Consider the following 18,220-nt stretch of genomic DNA (forward strand, 5'->3'; position numbering starts at 1 on the left):
AACTGGCGTGTGTGTAACTTGAAAACTATTAGAAATATTTCGGCAGACCACTGTTCTACTGTTCCTTATACATATTTCAGTGATGACGGCTCACCTCTAAGCTATAAAACACTCGGAGGAAAACCATGATGTTTGGCTTTCGCATTTATGATGCTCTCTATTACCATATAAGGGAAAATTAGAAGAACTCATCAGCATTTGGTCAATGAAACATGGGATTTGATTCATTTGAAAGCAGAGCTATTAATAGTATAATACTCAAAACATTTGAGAAACAAAGCAGAGGCTATGGTATTCTCAAATTAACATACTGGATTTGAACTATGTATAGACTACTCAGCGCTTGTGCTCAGCCTGGTTGGAGTTGACTGACCCCTCCTACTGTATGTGCTACAGAAGACTCTGCTCAGAGGTTGTGCTAACCCAGGACATCACTTCACCGACCATGGTTGCCTCGGTGCTAGTGTGCCACCTTGTGTCGGACAAAGGTAAATACGTGACAACTGCTGGTCAATTATAGACACCAATACTAATAAATTAATAAATTAAATATCAACGGCCTAATTAAAAGTAAATTAATTATTTAATTCAGACCCTTGAATTTGTTATCAGAATACCTCATTATAATCATAATGGAATTAGAAATGACAAACATATTTTTGTTTTTCTGTAATTTTCCATTTACATTTTAAGCATTTAACTCACAGTCTTATCCAGAGCAAAAATACAGTGAATACAATGGTAGAATAAGCATCATATCCTGTATAACATTACAAGCAACACAAACTATGGGAAACAACTTGAAGGAAAGCATGTCAATAGAAAATGTGAACACATCCTTCAGAGAAATACACATCGCACACCTATTCTATTCAAAGGCAACATCTAGATTATACACAAGTTGAAAATATACTGTATTTAAATGTTTTACAATATATCTTTTTTATAGCTGCATTATTTCAACTGTGCAAGCAGTGAGCCCCCAAATGTAATGGTCATGGAAGCCGCATTGGCCCAGGACCTGCCACAGTTGTGGGTGACCCACACTTTAGCCCCCCTACGCAGGAAGGTCATGTAGGTGGACAGGTTGCCCACAGTGGAGGGCTTGGAGACATGGGTGTGAGAGACAGCGACCCAGTAACCGTTGACCACCAGCCACAGATCTGTCTTACTACCGTCCCGACCCGTTTGGGTGGAGAAGAAGAACTGGTAGAATCCTTTGACTGGAGCCTTGAACACCGCGGTTCTCCTGTTGAAGGCTCGGCCCACGTTCACCAGCACCTTGCTGTACTTGATCCTGTTCACCTTGCCTGAGAGCTTGCCAGGGTAGGAGGCAAAGAAGTGGATCTGTCTGGATCGAACTGAAAGAAGATGAGGTATTATTATTATTATTATTATTATTATTATTATTATTATTATTATTATTGTTATTATTATTATTATTATTATTATTATTATTATTATTATTATTATTATCAGTAGTTGTTCTAGTAGCCTAATCATCATCATCATCATCATTTGATTTCACAGAAAGCAAGGGAGCAGATTTCACCAAAAATAACTTGAAAAAAAACTATTTCAGAGCCATCTACATCTGTTACATAACTCTTCTTTGTACCTGTGCTGTATACTTTTGTATGTTCTTTTCACTGGGAATTGTGTTTAAATATTTCTTGTCAATTTACTGTAATTGTAATTGTGTGACACCTGCAGTGTAGTGATTTGCATTGATTTGCTCCATGGGTCTACCACATAATTGCCTTGCCCCCATTGGCTGATTGCTCTTTTCCTGGTTCCTATTTAAACAGGTTCCAGTCTTTGTCATACCATATGCCAGATGAAGGTCACTTGACCGAAACGTTGCATTTATTGAATAAAAGTCTTTTTTAAGTGAAGTCAGTGTGCAGCAGTCTTCCTCTTCAACTAAAAAAAACTTAACATTAAGAATATCTTTGTGCCTTTATGTTTTCAAAGTAACCATGAGTGTTTAAGACTCTAATCAGAAATGCAATATCTCACTATGGAGAGGTGAGGTGAGGGGCAACAGCCCCAAGAACATTCTAGAGTCTCAGCCACTTGTTTAAGAAGCCAGGGTTTAGAGGGAAAACCAATGCCAGGGTGGACATTACAAAAACTAAATATTAATCACAATTCTAACCAATAGAGAGGCAAAGTGAACGTCACTTCCTGCTTCAGCAATGCACCAGAGATTTTCATCCGCCATTTATTTACCCATAGACATTTCGTAAAATGCCTATAACAATTGTTTTATTTGGTCAAACCAAACGGTTCAGCTATATTTAGAATCGGGGGAGACCATAGAACATTTCACTTGGACCAAAAAATATATTTTTTTTTCTTTAAACCCGCATTCTTTTTAAACATTTTGGTCTGAGTGAAATGTTATGCGGTCTCTCCTGTTTCTAAATATATCTAAACCGTTTGGTTTGAACAAGTAAAACTATTTTTATAAGCATTTTACGAAATGTCTATGGGAAAATAAATGGCGGATGAAAATCTCTGGTGCAGTGCTGAAGCAGGAAGTGACGTTCCACTTTGGCTCTCTATAACAGGATGACAGGGACTTACGCCTTCTCTTCGCCTTACACTTCCAATTGATCTTGTCCCTGCTCTCACAGGACTGATTCCTTCTGCACCTCCCACATACCAGGGTGTTGATATCTGAGAATAGACACACAGTGTCATACAGTGCTGTATACACATCATACTAAACCTGCGTCACACTCTTAGAAAATAAGGTTCATTAGGGTTCTATATAGAACTTATGGTTCTATATAATTTACCAAAGAACCACATGTCTAAAAAAGTGATATACAATTTATGTAAGACAACAAAGAACCCTTCAAAGAACCCTTCTTCTTCTTAAGGTGTCGACTGATTGGTGGACCCCAAAGGGCTCTATATAGAACCCCAAAGGGTTCTATGTTTAAAAAGTGGTTCTATATAGAACCCCAAAATGGTTCTATGTTTAAAAAGTGGTTATATATAGAACCCCAAAAAAGGTTCTACATATAACCCCAAGGGTTCTTTTAAATGAACCATCTCAAATGGTTCTACCATGTTCTACCATGGTTCTACCATTTGAGGGTTCCAAATATGTACCAAGGTATAGAACCCTTAAAGGATCAGGAGATCTCGACAGAACCACTGCAATCCAGACATGCACTCCAGTGTTGCTCAAGTTCCTGACCTGCGAGTGCTCTCCTTTCTGTGTTTTTAAATAAATATTTTGCTCCCACATCTGTCTCTCCACCAAAGTTAATGCAATTAAATCAGTTGCAGGTGAAGGAGTGCCATTTTGTTCTTTTCTTTTTTTTTCTAGCCCCTGCTTCCCCGAACCCTAGCCTACCTGAATTCCAGGTAGGCTATATTTCCCACTAAGGAGGACATACAGTATTTATGTAAATACCTGCGCAGTAAGCTAAGTAGCAGGATGTCGGCTTGGCAAACTTGTAGACAAAATAGTTGCCGCGACACTTCTTGACCTTGATGGGGGTGGATTTGAAGGCACAGCAGTTCTTCTTCCAGTGGCCGCACACGCTGCGGGTGACAACGCCCTGCCTCCTCTTAGGGTGGGGCCCTGCCAGCCACAGCGGGGAGTGGGTGCCACACTTGTTCACAGGCACACACCGCTCGGGCATCTGCAGACTCTTGCCGTTGTAGAAGAGGCGGTACCAACCTTTTGGATCAAAATCACCATCGTCATCATTATCGTCGTCATTAGAATAACTGCACTTTATATTGCACTTTCTTGAGGTTTTTCTCAAAGTTTCTTTAGATTTTCAAGTTCATTTTAGGTTACCTTTCCATTTGGCACGGCGGTCGCACATCTTGTACTTGGTGGTGGTGTTGGTGGCGCGCCAGGCTTGGTCCAGGATTGTGTAGTGGAAGCAGGGGTCCTTTTTCTTGGAGTCGTCCTCGGAGGACCACAGGTTGTGCTCCTCCTCCTCGTGATATGTACGGTAGTCACGCATAGTGGTTTCTGCAAGGCAAGTTTCCAGTTCACATTTCACTGACTGTATGTCAGAATTGGCTCTATATAGGGTACAGCGGTGCGCAGCACATAGAGCAATGACAATGAACATAAATCATTCTATTTGATGTAAAGAAAGTTGTTCATATTTTATCTACCAACCTACTTCCTTCGTCCTTTTCTTCTCGTGGGTTGCCATCAGCATCTGTGCATAAAGAAATGTTGCATATTCAGCGCTTGATGTATGGAGAGAACAGTCTACAGGAGCTATTTCATTCCAAGGATGCTATAGATGCTACCTGATTCAGAGCATTCTGCTGCTGCTGAGCTGTTGTTTGTTCAGACCTTAGACTCTCCAGCACCTGAAAATGAGTGTTTTTTGATTAGCCTACAGACTGATACATGGTCGACTATGTAGAAGTCAACGAAAGAGATTCCTGTACATGTGTGATATGTGAGGTATCTGATTATGTGATTCTGTTATTTAATTTCATTCATATATTTTTTTTACGATTTCTTTAACCCCATTTTCATCTTTAGATAGGACAGTAGGTAGATAGGAAAGGTATGGAGAGAAAGGATGAGATGCGGCAAAGGGCCACGGGGCAGGTTCGAACCCGCGCTGGCCGCGGGAAGGACTCAACCTTTGTGCTACAGTACATGCTCTGCAGGTGAACCACCCCTTAAAGAGCATGGTGCAGGTTAGAGACCACTTTGCATTAATATGTGGGACTTTTATGTAGCAATTAGGATTTCACAAGAATCTTGAGTCCTAACTATAAATTGATTACATTTATTTAAAAAAAATGACCTGCACCACGCTCTTTAATTTCATATTTAAATATCTAAAACAGACAGAGGTGCTGCCAAAGACTGAGGTCTTGATTAAATTGAACAAATGGCAGATAAAGTTCAGAAAGCCCCCACAAATCAGGACTTTGTCGATGCCCGCTGAACAAACTGTTCATCACCCATCCGCCATCCGCCAGCCACCCCCCCCCCCCATGCACATTATCCGACGGACTTTTACTTGACATCTTACATGAACATTTACATGAACATTATCTCACAGAGATTATCTCACATACACCCCCCATCCTTCCCATTATATATCACTTAAGGACTTACTGGACATTTTTCATGGACTTATTACATCGGCATTTACATGGACCCCACTATGTCACTTTAAATGACTTTTACTTTGCACTTTATCATTTATAATTTGAAGATTGTCTATTGCACAAAGACAAATTCCTCATTTGTAATAATTATGATTGCTCACTCATTATGGCTATTAAAATGATCTTGAATCTTGAAATCAGCAAAAGCCTCTATACATTCAGCCTATAAGTGCACAAGGATATTTAAAGCATATAGACTATCCTAATAGACTATATTCAACATTCAACTTGACATGCATGTCCTGTATATATCACCTTATACACAGCAGCAAGTTGCACAGTCAAAGGTTGATTGTCCATGTCCCAAAGCTTCAGCTCAGACTAGGAAAAAATTAACTATATGTTAGACAAAACTTGAGTTTATCAAGCAACTTTAATAAATCATGCTTTATATAATATAATATAATATAATATAATATAATATAATATAATATAATATAATATAATATTATATTATATTATATTATATTATATTATATTATATTATATAATGTTCTATTCTCTTTCTAAGTTTAGTGTGACAAAAGTTCAGCAGGCACAGTTCTGTCTTTTCACGTTAAGAAAAAAGCTTGAAAAATAAGAATATTTTTGATGCATAATGTATGGAGCATAACATAAAACATACATTATGCATGAAAAATACTGTCTTCTAGCTTTTCAAGATCAATAAGTAGAGCTGATACTCACAGAATTGGTGTTCCCAGAACAGTCAAATGCACAAGATGACAACATCACAAGCACAGCGACAGCTAAGACAACCATCTGGGGACAACAGTTAACACAACTATTAACCTATGTAAGAGTACATTCATATGGCTTCTGTGATGTATGTATGTATGTATGTATGTATGTATGTGCATTTGTGTATTTTTTGAGAAACATAATTTATTTCCAGATGCCTTGGAATTATTATTGCCATTTTTCCATTATAGAACATATTACTTGAATTCCCTTAGTAAAGACTGAAAAATTAATCATTTTCATATTTTTGCCGTTTCTCTGGAATGAAATATTTGACACATTATGGAGAATAATTTTAGCTGGCAATTATGGTGAGAATTAAGGCAAGGTACTGTACACTATTTCTGCTGGAAACAGACAATGCCTGGCTGTGTTATGGAGATAAAAGTATGAACTAAAAGTAACTGTACCGTGAACGACACGACCACCAGCTTGCAGTTCACCAGAGAGAAGCCATGTGAAAGCTGAAACAGAATCATAATACTGTATCCTAAGCATGTCGAAACACAGTTAACATGCCTGCGGCCTTTTTCAAATGTGTTAGCATGTATAGAAGTGAAAGTATATTTCAGAGAAAAGTATTTCAAAGTTTCCCCTACCTCTTCACATGATGATGAGATGATGAGAAACTCAATCACTGTCAGCAGATGACCTTATATACGCATCAATAGGGTGACACAGTAACGCACAAGCAAAGGGGAAGTGCATGGACTTCAGTTTAACAGCATCTTTCCCACTCATTTAAGGTGTTACTTTTCACAGACTAGATGCAGATGTAGGCATGAAATAATGACAGTGTTGGCAGTTTTTCCGTTAGTATGGTCAGCAGTCCATGGGTGGCCAAACCCGAGTTCAATTCGCGGGTAAAACGTCTGAAAACAGAATCGCCAGAATCAAAATAACACAGTCAGCTAGTTGAGTATAAGCTGATTCAGCTGATTAAAATTTTATTTTTTACATCTTTTTACTCTGTCATCAATATTAATCTCCACTGGTATATAAGCACATGAGGACAGCCTAGATGCTGAACTATGAGAGTTGAACTGGGATCTTGATGATTATAATGATCAAGTTGGAGGCAGGTGATGAATCCACCACAACATGGCCTTGCACGTACCAAGATGAACAAGGCAAATCATTCACATTCAAAGTAATGATTCATTTAGGAATATAATCCATATTTGATCATTAGTGTTTGAGGCATTTTGCTTTCGTGAGCTGTTCTGGGAACTCATGGTGAGGGCCACATTTCTTGTATCAGCACAGAATAAACAGTAACCTATATAAACATATTAGGGTTGCATGTTTTTTATCTTTACTTTTGGTCACATGGAATAAAACATATCACATACAGCAAATTCAGTTAATTTGCGGATTTGAATGATTATGATTATAAACTATTTACACTGTAAAACAACGATCACCCCACTATGTCTATGCAAACCAACGCACCCATTAAAAGTGGATGGTTCTCCTACACAGACCAGTAGGGGGCACCAGTAGCCATTTACTTGACTACAGCCTCTGTGTGTGTGTGTGTGTGTGTGTGTGTGTGTGTGTGTGTGTGTGTGTGTGTGTGTGTGTGTGTGTGTGTGTGTGTGTGTGTGTGTGTGTGTGTGTGTGTGTGTGTGTGTGTGTGTGTGTGTGTGTGTGTGTGTGTGTGTGTGTCTGTCTGTCTGTCTGTCTGTCTGTCTGTCTGTCTGTCACACACGCTTGGCCGTTTGCAGTGGTGATGTGATGCTCAATATCAATACAGAGATGGGGAACGTACATGACACGCCCGCAGAAACATAGTTGGATTCTGTTTGTCCCACATAGCCTAATTCTGTTTGTTCCCCTGGCTGCGTGGAGAGACCTGCTCGGCCGCTCAGAGGACAGAGGCTGCCCCGTTGCTGTCCAGGGTGCTGAAAGGTTTCCCGCGAGTGAACGCAACGTTCGCGCCACAGTAACAGGAGGCAGCGCCACAGCCAATGGCAAAAGGGGCCGTAATTGCCTGTCAATCAACAGTAATGCCATGCACCTGGTTGACGGTCTATATAACCACTTGTCATTTCAGAAACCGGTGCTGATCTTAAAACACCTTCCTGAGGGCAAACTGAGCTGTGCTTCCTGAACCCGCTGTCTCCTCGATTCCTCGTCTCTGTGAAAGCTCTTCGTCAGAGAACCCCGAGCCTGCTCTATATCCTGTGAAAGGACGTTCACCTGCTTTACCGGAGGATGCCTGGACCACCCCCTTTCTTTGGATTATAAGACTTTTAGTTGTTGTCGCTCGGTTTGTGCTGTGCCTTGGCAAACCCTTTTGAAAATCAGTAAAAGACTTGAAAACTCATTTGTGTCTGTCATCTCTGCATTTGGGTCCAAAACGTCAGCCTTACAGTAAGATCAGCCTTAACCATGGACCCAGCAGAGATAGAACAAATGCGCAACACTGTGCGGTTGCAGAGCCTGACATTGGGAGAACAACAGACCCAACTCAGGTCTCTCGAGATGAACATTCATGTCCTATCTCAAGCTATGCAGAATTTAACAACAACGCAAACTACTCACCAGCAGGAGGTAGGAGTAACTTTGGCCAACATCACCGCCGCTCTACAGCCAGCTCCGACTCCCGGATCCGTTCCCGCTGTCTCCGTCGCCGTTCCTGGTCTCATCGGCCCGCCTGGTCCCGCCCGTGCGTCAGAACCAAACCTGCCTCCACCCGAGAAATATTCTGGGAACCCCGAAACCTGTCGCCAATTCCTGGTACAGGTAGAATTGGCAATAAATGCCCAGCCTTCCAAGTTTTCTAATGAACTATCAAAAGTCTCTTTTATAACTCAGCTTCTCTCCGGCTCTCCTCTCGCCTGGGCCACCGCTATGTGGGAACAGCAAGCCGTGGTGTGTCAAGATTTCCATGCTTTCATCGTAGAGCTGCGCCGGGTGTTTGACCATCCTGTGACAGGACAAGAGGCTGCCAAACGCTTGTATGCCCTGCGGCAGGGAGGGGACACGGTGGCAGAGTTCACGGTAAAGTTCCGCACCTTGGCTGTGGAGAGCGGTTGGAACACCTCCTCGCTTATCAGCAGGGGCTAGCGGAGGAAATAAAAGATGAACTGGCTGCTCGGGAACAACAGGATGATTTAGAGGAGCTGATTAAGTTGGCCATCCGAGTGGACAATCGGATCCGAGAGAGACGGAGGGAGAAGCGGGGAAGAGCAACATTTTCACCTCAGTACAATGCTTCCTTCATGCCCTCTCAGCCGTCCCTGGGTGCAGAGGAGCCCATGCAAGTAGGCGCGGCTCGACTATCACAGGGAGAACGATCTCGCCGCATGAGAGAGGGTTGCTGCCTGTACTGTGGTGAGAATGGCCACTTCATCGCTCAATGTCCCAAGCGGTCAGCAAAAGACGGGGCCCGCCAGTAGAGGGGAGGATACTGACGGGTCGAGCAGCCATTCCTACTTCCCCATCTCGAGTGGTAATCCCAGCCACAGTATCTTGGGGGTCGAGCACGCGTCAGTTGGACGCCTTTCTGGATTCGGGAGCGGCAGGTAATTTTTTGGACATTAACCGGGCGAGGGAGTGGGGAATTCCCACCAGACAATTAGAAGAAGCCATAACTGTCACAGCTCTAGATGGTCGCCCTCTAGGATCGGGTAAAATAAGAAGTAGCACCCATCCTGTTACATTAATATTGGGGGGAAGACACCGGGAGGAGATCAGTTTGCATTTAATTGACTCCCCAGAGTTACCTCTGATATTAGGCTACCCATGGCTGGTGCAACACAATCCTCGGTTAGATTGGGCAATTGGCTGTGTGGAGGAGTGGGGGCCGTTGTGTCAGTTTTCCTGTTTGAAAAACCCCGAGGAGGTGGCTCAGGGTACGGCTAAAATAAAGAATAAAGAGACTATAAATTTGACAAATGTGCCACCAGAATATCATGACCTCAAGGAGGTTTGCAGCAAGGGGCGAGCTACTATTCTTCCTCCACATCGGCCCTACGATTGTGAAATTAAGTTGTTGGTGGGGTCCAGTCCACCTAAGGGACACTTGTATTCACTCTCTGCCCCAGAAACGACAGCAATGGAGGCATACATAAAGGAGGCGCTCGAGATGGGATTTATTCGGCCATCGACTTCCCCTGCAGCAGCTGGATTTTTTTTTGTGGGAAAGAAAGACGGTACTCTCCGGCCCTGTATTGATTACAGACGGTTAAATGACATTACTGTGAAAAATTACTATCCTATTCCTCTGCTAAACACAGCGTTTGAACACCTCCGAGGGGCCTCCATCTTCACCAAGATCGACCTGCGCTGCGCCTACAACCTGGTTCGTATTAGAGAGGGGGATGAATGGAAGACGGGGTTCATCACACCTACGGGACACTATGAATACTTGGTCATGCCTTTTGGTCTGTCAAACGCTCCGGCGGTATTCCAAGCTTTAATTAATGACGTACTCCGAGATATGCTCAATAAGTTTGTGTTTGTCTATCTCGATGACATTCTTGTATTTTCTCAGTCCTACCCAGAGCATGTGCAACATGTACGGAGAGTGTTGAAAAGGCTGCTACAGCACCACCTATACGTGAAGCCAGAGAAGTGTGAGTTCCACGTTGCCAAGGTCCCGTTCCTGGGCTACATCCTCTCCCCCTCCGGCACGTCTATGGATCCAGAAAAGGTGCGTGCAGTGATGGAGTGGCCTCAGCCTGCCTCCACAAAGCAGGTACAGCGTTTTATGGGATTTGCCAACTTTTACCGACGCTTCATTCGAGGATTCAGTTCCATTGCAGCACCAATGAACGCCTTGACTAAGAAGGTTCCCTTTCGGTTCCGTTGGACGCCGCAGGCATCTGAGGCATTCTCCAAACTAAAACTGCTTTTTACCACAGGCCCTGTTCTTATTCATCCGGATCCAGCCCGACCCTTTGTGGTGGAAGTAGATGCGTCGGAGGTGGGGCTGGGGGCCATCCTCTCTCAGAAATCCGCCGCAGACGACAAACTCCACCCGTGCGCATTTTTCTCTCGACGTCTGAACCCGGCCGAGAGGAATTATGATGTGGGTAACCGGGAGCTGTTGGCCGTGAAGGAGGCACTCGAGCAATGGAGACACTGGTTGGAGGGGGCCGAGCACCTGTTTATAGTATGGACAGATCATAAAAATCTTGCCTATATTCGGAGTGCCAAGCGATTGAATTCAAGACAAGCCAGGTGGGCCCTGTTCTTTAACAGATTTGACTTTGTGCTATCATTTTCGCCCAAACACCGGTCCCCAGAATCGGCTATATGTGCCTCCGGGAGTGCGGGCCCGGGTGTTAGAGTGGGGACACTCGTCGCACCTGGTGGGGCACCCGGGGGAGAGAAGGACACTGGACTTTGTTACACGCAAGTTTTGGTGGCCGACCATTCGGAAGGATGTGTCCTCTTTCATGGGGGCCTGTGTCACGTGCGCCCAGCAAAAGACTTCACGGCAACGACCAGCAGGTTTGTTGTGCCCATTACCTATTCCCAGAAGACCCTGGTCACATCTCTCTGTCGACTTTGTCACCGGTCTCCCTAGGTCGAGTGGAAAAACAGCTGTGTTGGTGGTGGTGGACCGGTTTTCCAAGGCAGCACACTTCATCGCTCTAGCCAAGCTCCCATCAGCACGTGAGACTGCAGTGGTACTACTGAATCACGTGTTCCGTGTGCACGGTCTCCCACGTGACGTGGTATCGGATCGGGGACCCCAGTTCACCGCACGGTTCTGGAGAGCTTTCTGCGCGCTCATCGGCGCTACTGCCAGTCTCACCTCAGGGTTTCATCCACAGTCAAATGGGCAGACAGAGAGGATCAACCAGGAGTTGGAGACAACGTTGCGCTGCATGGCCGCGGCGAACCCATCTACATGGAGCACACAATTAATATGGGCTGAATATGCGCATAACACTCTAAAGTCTTCATCCACAGGCATGTCGCCGTTTGAGTGTCAGATGGGATACCAGCCGCCACTGTTCCCAGACCAGGAGCCCGAGGTGGGGGTACCAACAGCGGTGGAGTTTGTGCGGCGGTGCGCTCGGACCTGGAGGGCGGCCAGGGCAGCTCTGTTGCGAGCCAGAGAGAGACATTCCCGGCAAGCAAACCGCAGACGCCGACCTTCGATCCCATTCCAGCCTGGGGATAAAGTGTGGCTTTCGGCCAGAGATCTTCCCTTAAGAGTGGAAAATAAAAAACTAGCTCCGCGCTTCGTTGGCCCATTTGAGGTGGTGGCACAGGTGGGTCCAGTAGCCTACAAGTTGTTATTGCCTGTTGCCATGAAAGTACATCCAGTATTTCACGTATCCCTACTAAAACCTGTGCTCTCTAGTCCTTTGTCTCCTTCTATCCCACCTCCCCCTCCCCCTCGCTGGGTGGAGGGTGGGTTGGTGTATACGGTACGCAGGATCCTGGATTCCCGCCGGGTACGCCGCAGTATTCAGTATCTGGTTGACTGGGAGGGCTACGGGCCGGAGGAGCGGTGTTGGGTGCCGGCGAGACACATCGTGGATCGGACCCTTATCCAGGATTTTCTCCGCCAGGGACGGGGCGTGGGGACGCCAGGTGTCGTCCCTAGGGAGGGGGAAGTTGACACGCCCGCAGAAACATAGTTGGATTCTGTTTGTCCCACATAGCCTAATTCTGTTTGTTCCCCTGGCTGCGTGGAGAGACCTGCTCGGCCGCTCAGAGGACAGAGGCTGCCCCGTTGCTGTCCAGGGTGCTGAAAGGTTTCCCGCGAGTGAACGCAACGTTCGCGCCACAGTAACAGGAGGCAGCGCCACAGCCAATGGCAAAAGGGGCCGTAATTGCCTGTCAATCAACAGTAATGCCATGCACCTGGTTGACGGTCTATATAACCACTTGTCATTTCAGAAACCGGTGCTGATCTTAAAACACCTTCCTGAGGGCAAACTGAGCTGTGCTTCCTGAACCCGCTGTCTCCTCGATTCCTCGTCTCTGTGAAAGCTCTTCGTCAGAGAACCCCGAGCCTGCTCTATATCCTGTGAAAGGACGTTCACCTGCTTTACCGGAGGATGCCTGGACCACCCCTTTCTTTGGATTATAAGACTTTTAGTTGTTGTCGCTCGGTTTGTGCTGTGCCTTGGCAAACCCTTTTGAAAATCAGTAAGACTTGAAAACTCATTTGTGTCTGTCATCTCTGCATTTGGGTCCAAAACGTCAGCCTTACAGTACACACATTTTTTACAGTTAAGTTCAACTTGTTTATTTAAGTAAAAAGTAAAAAGAATATAAGCTCTGAAATGTAATGTAAAGTATAAAAGTAAACAGTATTTCTATCAGCTGTTTCTGTGCAAAGCTAACTTAACTAGTTAATATATGATAGCTAGAATTTCCGTGCACTCAATTCTAGGGTGGGGACTGTGGAGACGATGAACCGGGCACACACGGACATTTTTCAATTATAGATTGGCTACATGTGTTGTCTGCTGATTGGATTTAATCTCTGGTCCTGCATATGTTTGAAACACAGTCACTGAATAACTAAATCTAGGAAATGAAAATAAATAAATGGACCGTCCTTCAAGTCAGTTTTGGTGGAGCACGAAGTCCTTCATCACTTGTGTTAGTGGTAGGGAGTGGATTTGGTTCAGACGATGTCTGCCCAGTGCTTGGAGGATCCGGATCCGACAGACGTGGGCCAGACTGGGAGGACATCTCTTGGCCTCCAGAAAGACCCTGAGCACTTCGGGATCCGCCGCCACCTCCAGCTGTACCTGGTCCCAGACCATCATGTCGGGGCCGTGGTCCAGCAGCAGCTGGACGAAGGCTGCGTCACACCTGAATGACAGCACCGCATGCATCAAGCAAGGGGCCACAGCACGGGTCAGAAGGCCAGCGGCCTGGAGCAGCAGGCGGAAGCAGTCCAGGTGGTGATTGGTGATGCTGATGAAGAGAGAACACCAGAAGGTGTCCATGTCCATGTCAGGCTGCCAGGAGGCTTCCAGGAGGATCCGGACGCATTCCAGGTGACTGTGGGCCACGGCCCAGTGCAGAGGTGTGTAGCCTCTGTCATCAGCTAGGTCTACCTGGGCACCCTGGGTGATCAGGTAGGCCACACAGGCAGAGTGACCCTGCATGGCTGCGATCCCCAGTGGGGTGTTCTCTACTATGTTGTAGTACCCCCCAATGCGCCACTCATTGATGCACCTTCTGAAGCGGTCTTCCTTCAGCAGGCTCCTGAGTTTGTCCAGGTCTCCTGTGTAGGTGGCATCATGGAGCTGCCAGTCATGCTCTGCTCGAACAGCCATTGCTTCAGTTTTGTCACACCGACTATGAAGGCTTTATGAGTGGACACATTTTTTCGAATGGCATCAAAATTGCTCGAGTGACATCACTGATGACATCACTCACAGATATAACAATTGCTCGAGTCATCACAATTGCTCGAGTGTCACCACTAATGACATCACTTACTGATGACATCAGTCACTGATCACATCACTATCGAGTTGCATCACTGATGACATTGCAATTGCTCGAGTGACATCACTGATGACATCTCACAACAATAATGGTGTCATTGATGATGTTTTATAGATGATGTCATATATTATTACTATGCGCTTCTCACACTCATTTCTAAGGTGGAGACGATGCGCCATGGGCACACTTTTTGGATAAATCCAGTTTAGCGTGCTGCGCTGCGGTGTGGAAGTGGCTCAAGCTGGTCCATGTTGTTTCCCAGGTCCAGGGTTGATTGGCTGGGTAGTGAGCAAGGGTCATCCAATTTATAACCTCAGGAAGGATTTATGACATCACTGATCACAATGTCTATGACATCACTGATTCTTCTTCTTCTTCTGTGGTGTTTTATGGCAGTTGGCATCCTTTATGTTGCATTACCGCCTCCTTCTGGATTTATCCATCCACTGTTTCCCTACATTCTGTCCCTCCCCATCTCCCCAACATCACTGATGATGTTGCATAATGCAAAGGTGCTGGAAGCAATGAGTATTATGTAATAAAAAAATAATTTGCACACTTAAATCTGTGCAAAATACTTATTTGCTGTGCCTTCGGTCTCAGACCTTCATCAGATCATCACTGATGATGACACAATGTCATAGACGATGACACCTCTATCATCAGTGTCATAAATCACTCATGGCATCCCAATTGCTTAAGTGACATCACTGATGGCATAGACCAGACCAGCACATCCGGGTACTTCGCAAAACGTGAAGGCCGCGCCCCTTTTTAGGGGACAACACAAGCCACTTGCCGTTGACTTCAATGTAAAATAGCAGTACAAAAAAAATCTATAGAAAAATAACAGAATTAATTTAGTTTATAAATGACCTAAAGACACCATGACATGACAATAGGCTATATTGTCGGCCGGCCATATAATGCACAAGATACATCGACAATAGTACTTGCCTTATATGAACGCTGTATCCAGCCCACTGGTGAGTTTCCACCAGGTTACATGCATCATCCACTTTTTATTTTTTTTATTTTTTATTTTTTATAGAACATACAAACAGGCTCAGACACAGGAAAAGAAAGAGAGAAAGAAAGAAAGAAATACATCATGGACGTCCATCAGTACAACGTGGTGCTATCAGCCCCACAAGGTGCTTATGTGCTTGCAAGAGACAATGCGCATGAGATATCACGCAAGGAGTCCATGAGACACCAGCCCTAACCTCAGTCACTTATCATTCTTAACCTCGTCAAAATATGCCAAAAAGGGGTCCAAGACAGTTGAGGACCTTTTGAACAAGTTGGTTCTAGGGACCTGAGTCGCTCCATCTCTATTACAGAAATCATGTCCAACAGCCACACCTGAAAAGAAGGTGAAGAGGAGGACTTCCAATGCATCATCCACCTTGACTTTGTCACCCCTACTCTATTAAAAAAAATTGCAGATCTTTTTTTTTTGTTAGTGAAACCAACACAGCAACTCTTCGGCATATCTATATCAAATTAAACTGTTTTAAAAAGTTTGTTTGAAGTGTTTTCGGCTTCTTGTAGTCTTTTCCTACGTTTGATGATGCGGCGCAGTTCTGGTCTATACTCTATGACATCGCTGATTTGACCTCCCAATGTCTGGATTGACCTCCCAATGTCTATGACATCATATTTCAAAAAGCCTATGTGAGCACAAAACATATCTTGTCTAACTTGTCTAATAACATGTTTCAATAGTGATCTATGCTAATGAGGCCATTGGCATTGTGAAGTAGGACATGTGATGTAGGACATCATATGCATTATGCTAATTATGTCAGAGACATTGTGACATCATCAGTGATGTCATAAATCCTTCCCGCTGAGGCTATATAAGTGGTGGGAGGTATGTTAAGAAATAGCTCGTCCTAACCATCATGTTAAAGAATAAGACACCTGCATCTAAAGTTCCACGGGACTATCAAAAAAGAGGGAAGAAGGAAGGAAGAAGCAGTGTGCGCTACAGATGTGGCTTTTTAGTCAAAACCATTCAGGATGTCCTACGCCAGAGGCCAGGATGGGTTGAAGTCAAGGATGATGGAGAGTGGGACTTCAACTGGTGTGATGTGGCCTGGCTGAAGGAGAACTTTGATCATGCCTCCATGGAGGAACATGTCAGGATAAATCACTTCCAAAACCGTTACGAGCTGACATGCAAACACCTCATGGTGAAAAACCTGAAAAGATATCGCAAAACTCTTGAAAAGGAAGCTGGACTCGTCGAGGCGGCCAAATGTGACTTTTTCCCTTGCACCTTTGCACTGCCCAGTGACTATCCTCTCTTTGTAGAGGAGTTCAAAAGAAGTCCGGGCAGCACCTGGATCATGAAACCTGTGGCAAGATCTCAAGGGAAGGGTATTTTCCTCTTCAGGAAACTAAAAGACATCATGTGTTGGAAAAATAATAAGAAGAAAAAGGACGGCCCGCGCTCAGAGGAGAAGAAGGAGTCAGCAGCTCCAGTGGAAAGCTATGTAGCACAGCGCTATATAGAGAACCCCTACCTGATTAGTGGCAAGAAATTTGATTTGAGAGTTTATGTGCTGGTGACATCATATATTCCTTTGAAGGCTTGGTTATATCGTGATGGCTTCGCCCGCTTCTCCAGCAACCACTTCTCCCTGAGCAGTATCGACGACCAGTATGTGCACCTCACCAACACGGCGGTTCAGAAAACGGCGCCCAACTACGACCCGGAGAGCGCAAATAAATGGCAGATGCAGCAGCTCCGCAGATACCTGACTGACAAACACGGCGCCGATGTGGTCGAAACCCTGTTTCAGGACATGGATAACATCTTTGTCCGCAGCCTGCAGAGTGTGCAACGCGTCATGATCAACGACAAACACTGCTTTGAGCTCTACGGCTACGACATTCTCCTGGACGACAACCTCAAACCTTGGTTGATTGAGGTGAACGGCTCTCCGTCACTCACAGCCTCTAGTCAAGAGGATTACGAGATGAAGTGCCAGATGCTGGAGGACATCCTCCATATTGTGGACATGGAGGGGAGGCTGACTGGCACGGAGAAGAGGGTGGGTGGCTTTGACCTCATGTGGAACGACGGGCCCGTCTATAGAGAAGACATCGACCTGGAAACCGTGGACACGTCATCTTTGACTGCCAACACACACCTGGGCTGTGTGAACGACAGGCAGAAGCAGCTCCGCCAGCTGCTCACCCCAGAGTTGGCTAAGTGGGACTAGTGATGCTGTGGATAGTGGACGACACACCCACATAGCTGTCTCCAACAAAGCGCGGAAACAACGTGCTCATCATCATCAGCCTTCTCTCCACCCCCCAAAGTGCAACCTCCCCAATTTCGTTGGCAGCTCCCGCAGGCTCTGGACCTCCCTCCCCACAAGACATCAGAGACTCTGATTCCCTTACAGTCTTTCAATCCCGCCTCAAGACCCATCTCTTCTCAATTGCCTTTTCTTAGCCTTTCTGTGTCTGTTATGTTTGTCCAGTTTGTCTCTGTTGTCTCACTAACGCCGCCCCCTAGTGTGTATAGTGTTAAGCGACTTTGAGTTCTAGAAAAGTGCTATATAAATGCCTTAGGAGTTCAAGCCCCTATTGTTTTTACTCTGGTTTATTATTATTATTCCCGTTTTTCTGTCGCGACGCAAATTCCCGTGAGTTGGTGCATCGCAGAGACCTGAAATTTGGCCAATAACAGATATTGGTTGTTACTATGCTCCAGGGGGGGAAAAAGTAGAAAAAATCCACCCACAGCGGGTAGGCCTACTACAGCGACATTTGACGTTTTTAGGCCTTCGCAGTCCATTTTAGGGCATTGTGACATCATCACCATCCCTTCCCTGTTTCTCTGCCACGA

At 45.1% G+C, this 18,220-nt stretch overlaps 1 protein-coding gene and 1 pseudogene across 2 annotated transcripts; one reads left to right on the top strand and one right to left on the bottom strand.

The window, feature by feature from the left end:
• Positions 1-744: 744 nt before the first annotated feature.
• On the bottom strand, positions 745-6,395 carry LOC310775562 (uncharacterized protein; the record flags this gene model as incomplete). Its single annotated transcript, XM_083635735.1, has 9 exons — positions 745-1,361; positions 2,590-2,682; positions 3,431-3,700; positions 3,824-4,003; positions 4,157-4,199; positions 4,294-4,356; positions 5,431-5,496; positions 5,863-5,937; positions 6,327-6,395. The coding sequence occupies 9 exons, from the start codon at positions 6,393-6,395 to the stop codon at positions 955-957; spliced, it is 1,266 nt and encodes a 421-aa protein (XP_083491861.1). The 3' UTR covers positions 745-954.
• A 9,867-nt stretch (positions 6,396-16,262) lies between these two features.
• Positions 16,263-17,588, top strand: LOC310775563 (putative tubulin polyglutamylase TTLL9 pseudogene; annotated as a pseudogene). Its single transcript has one exon. The product of its transcript is annotated as a putative tubulin polyglutamylase TTLL9 pseudogene (transcript).
• Positions 17,589-18,220: the final 632 nt, after the last annotated feature.

This window comes from Poromitra crassiceps, assembly GCF_964638095.1.
Source record: "Poromitra crassiceps genome assembly, chromosome: 4".
NCBI classification, from domain to species: domain Eukaryota; kingdom Metazoa; phylum Chordata; class Actinopteri; order Beryciformes; family Melamphaidae; genus Poromitra; species Poromitra crassiceps.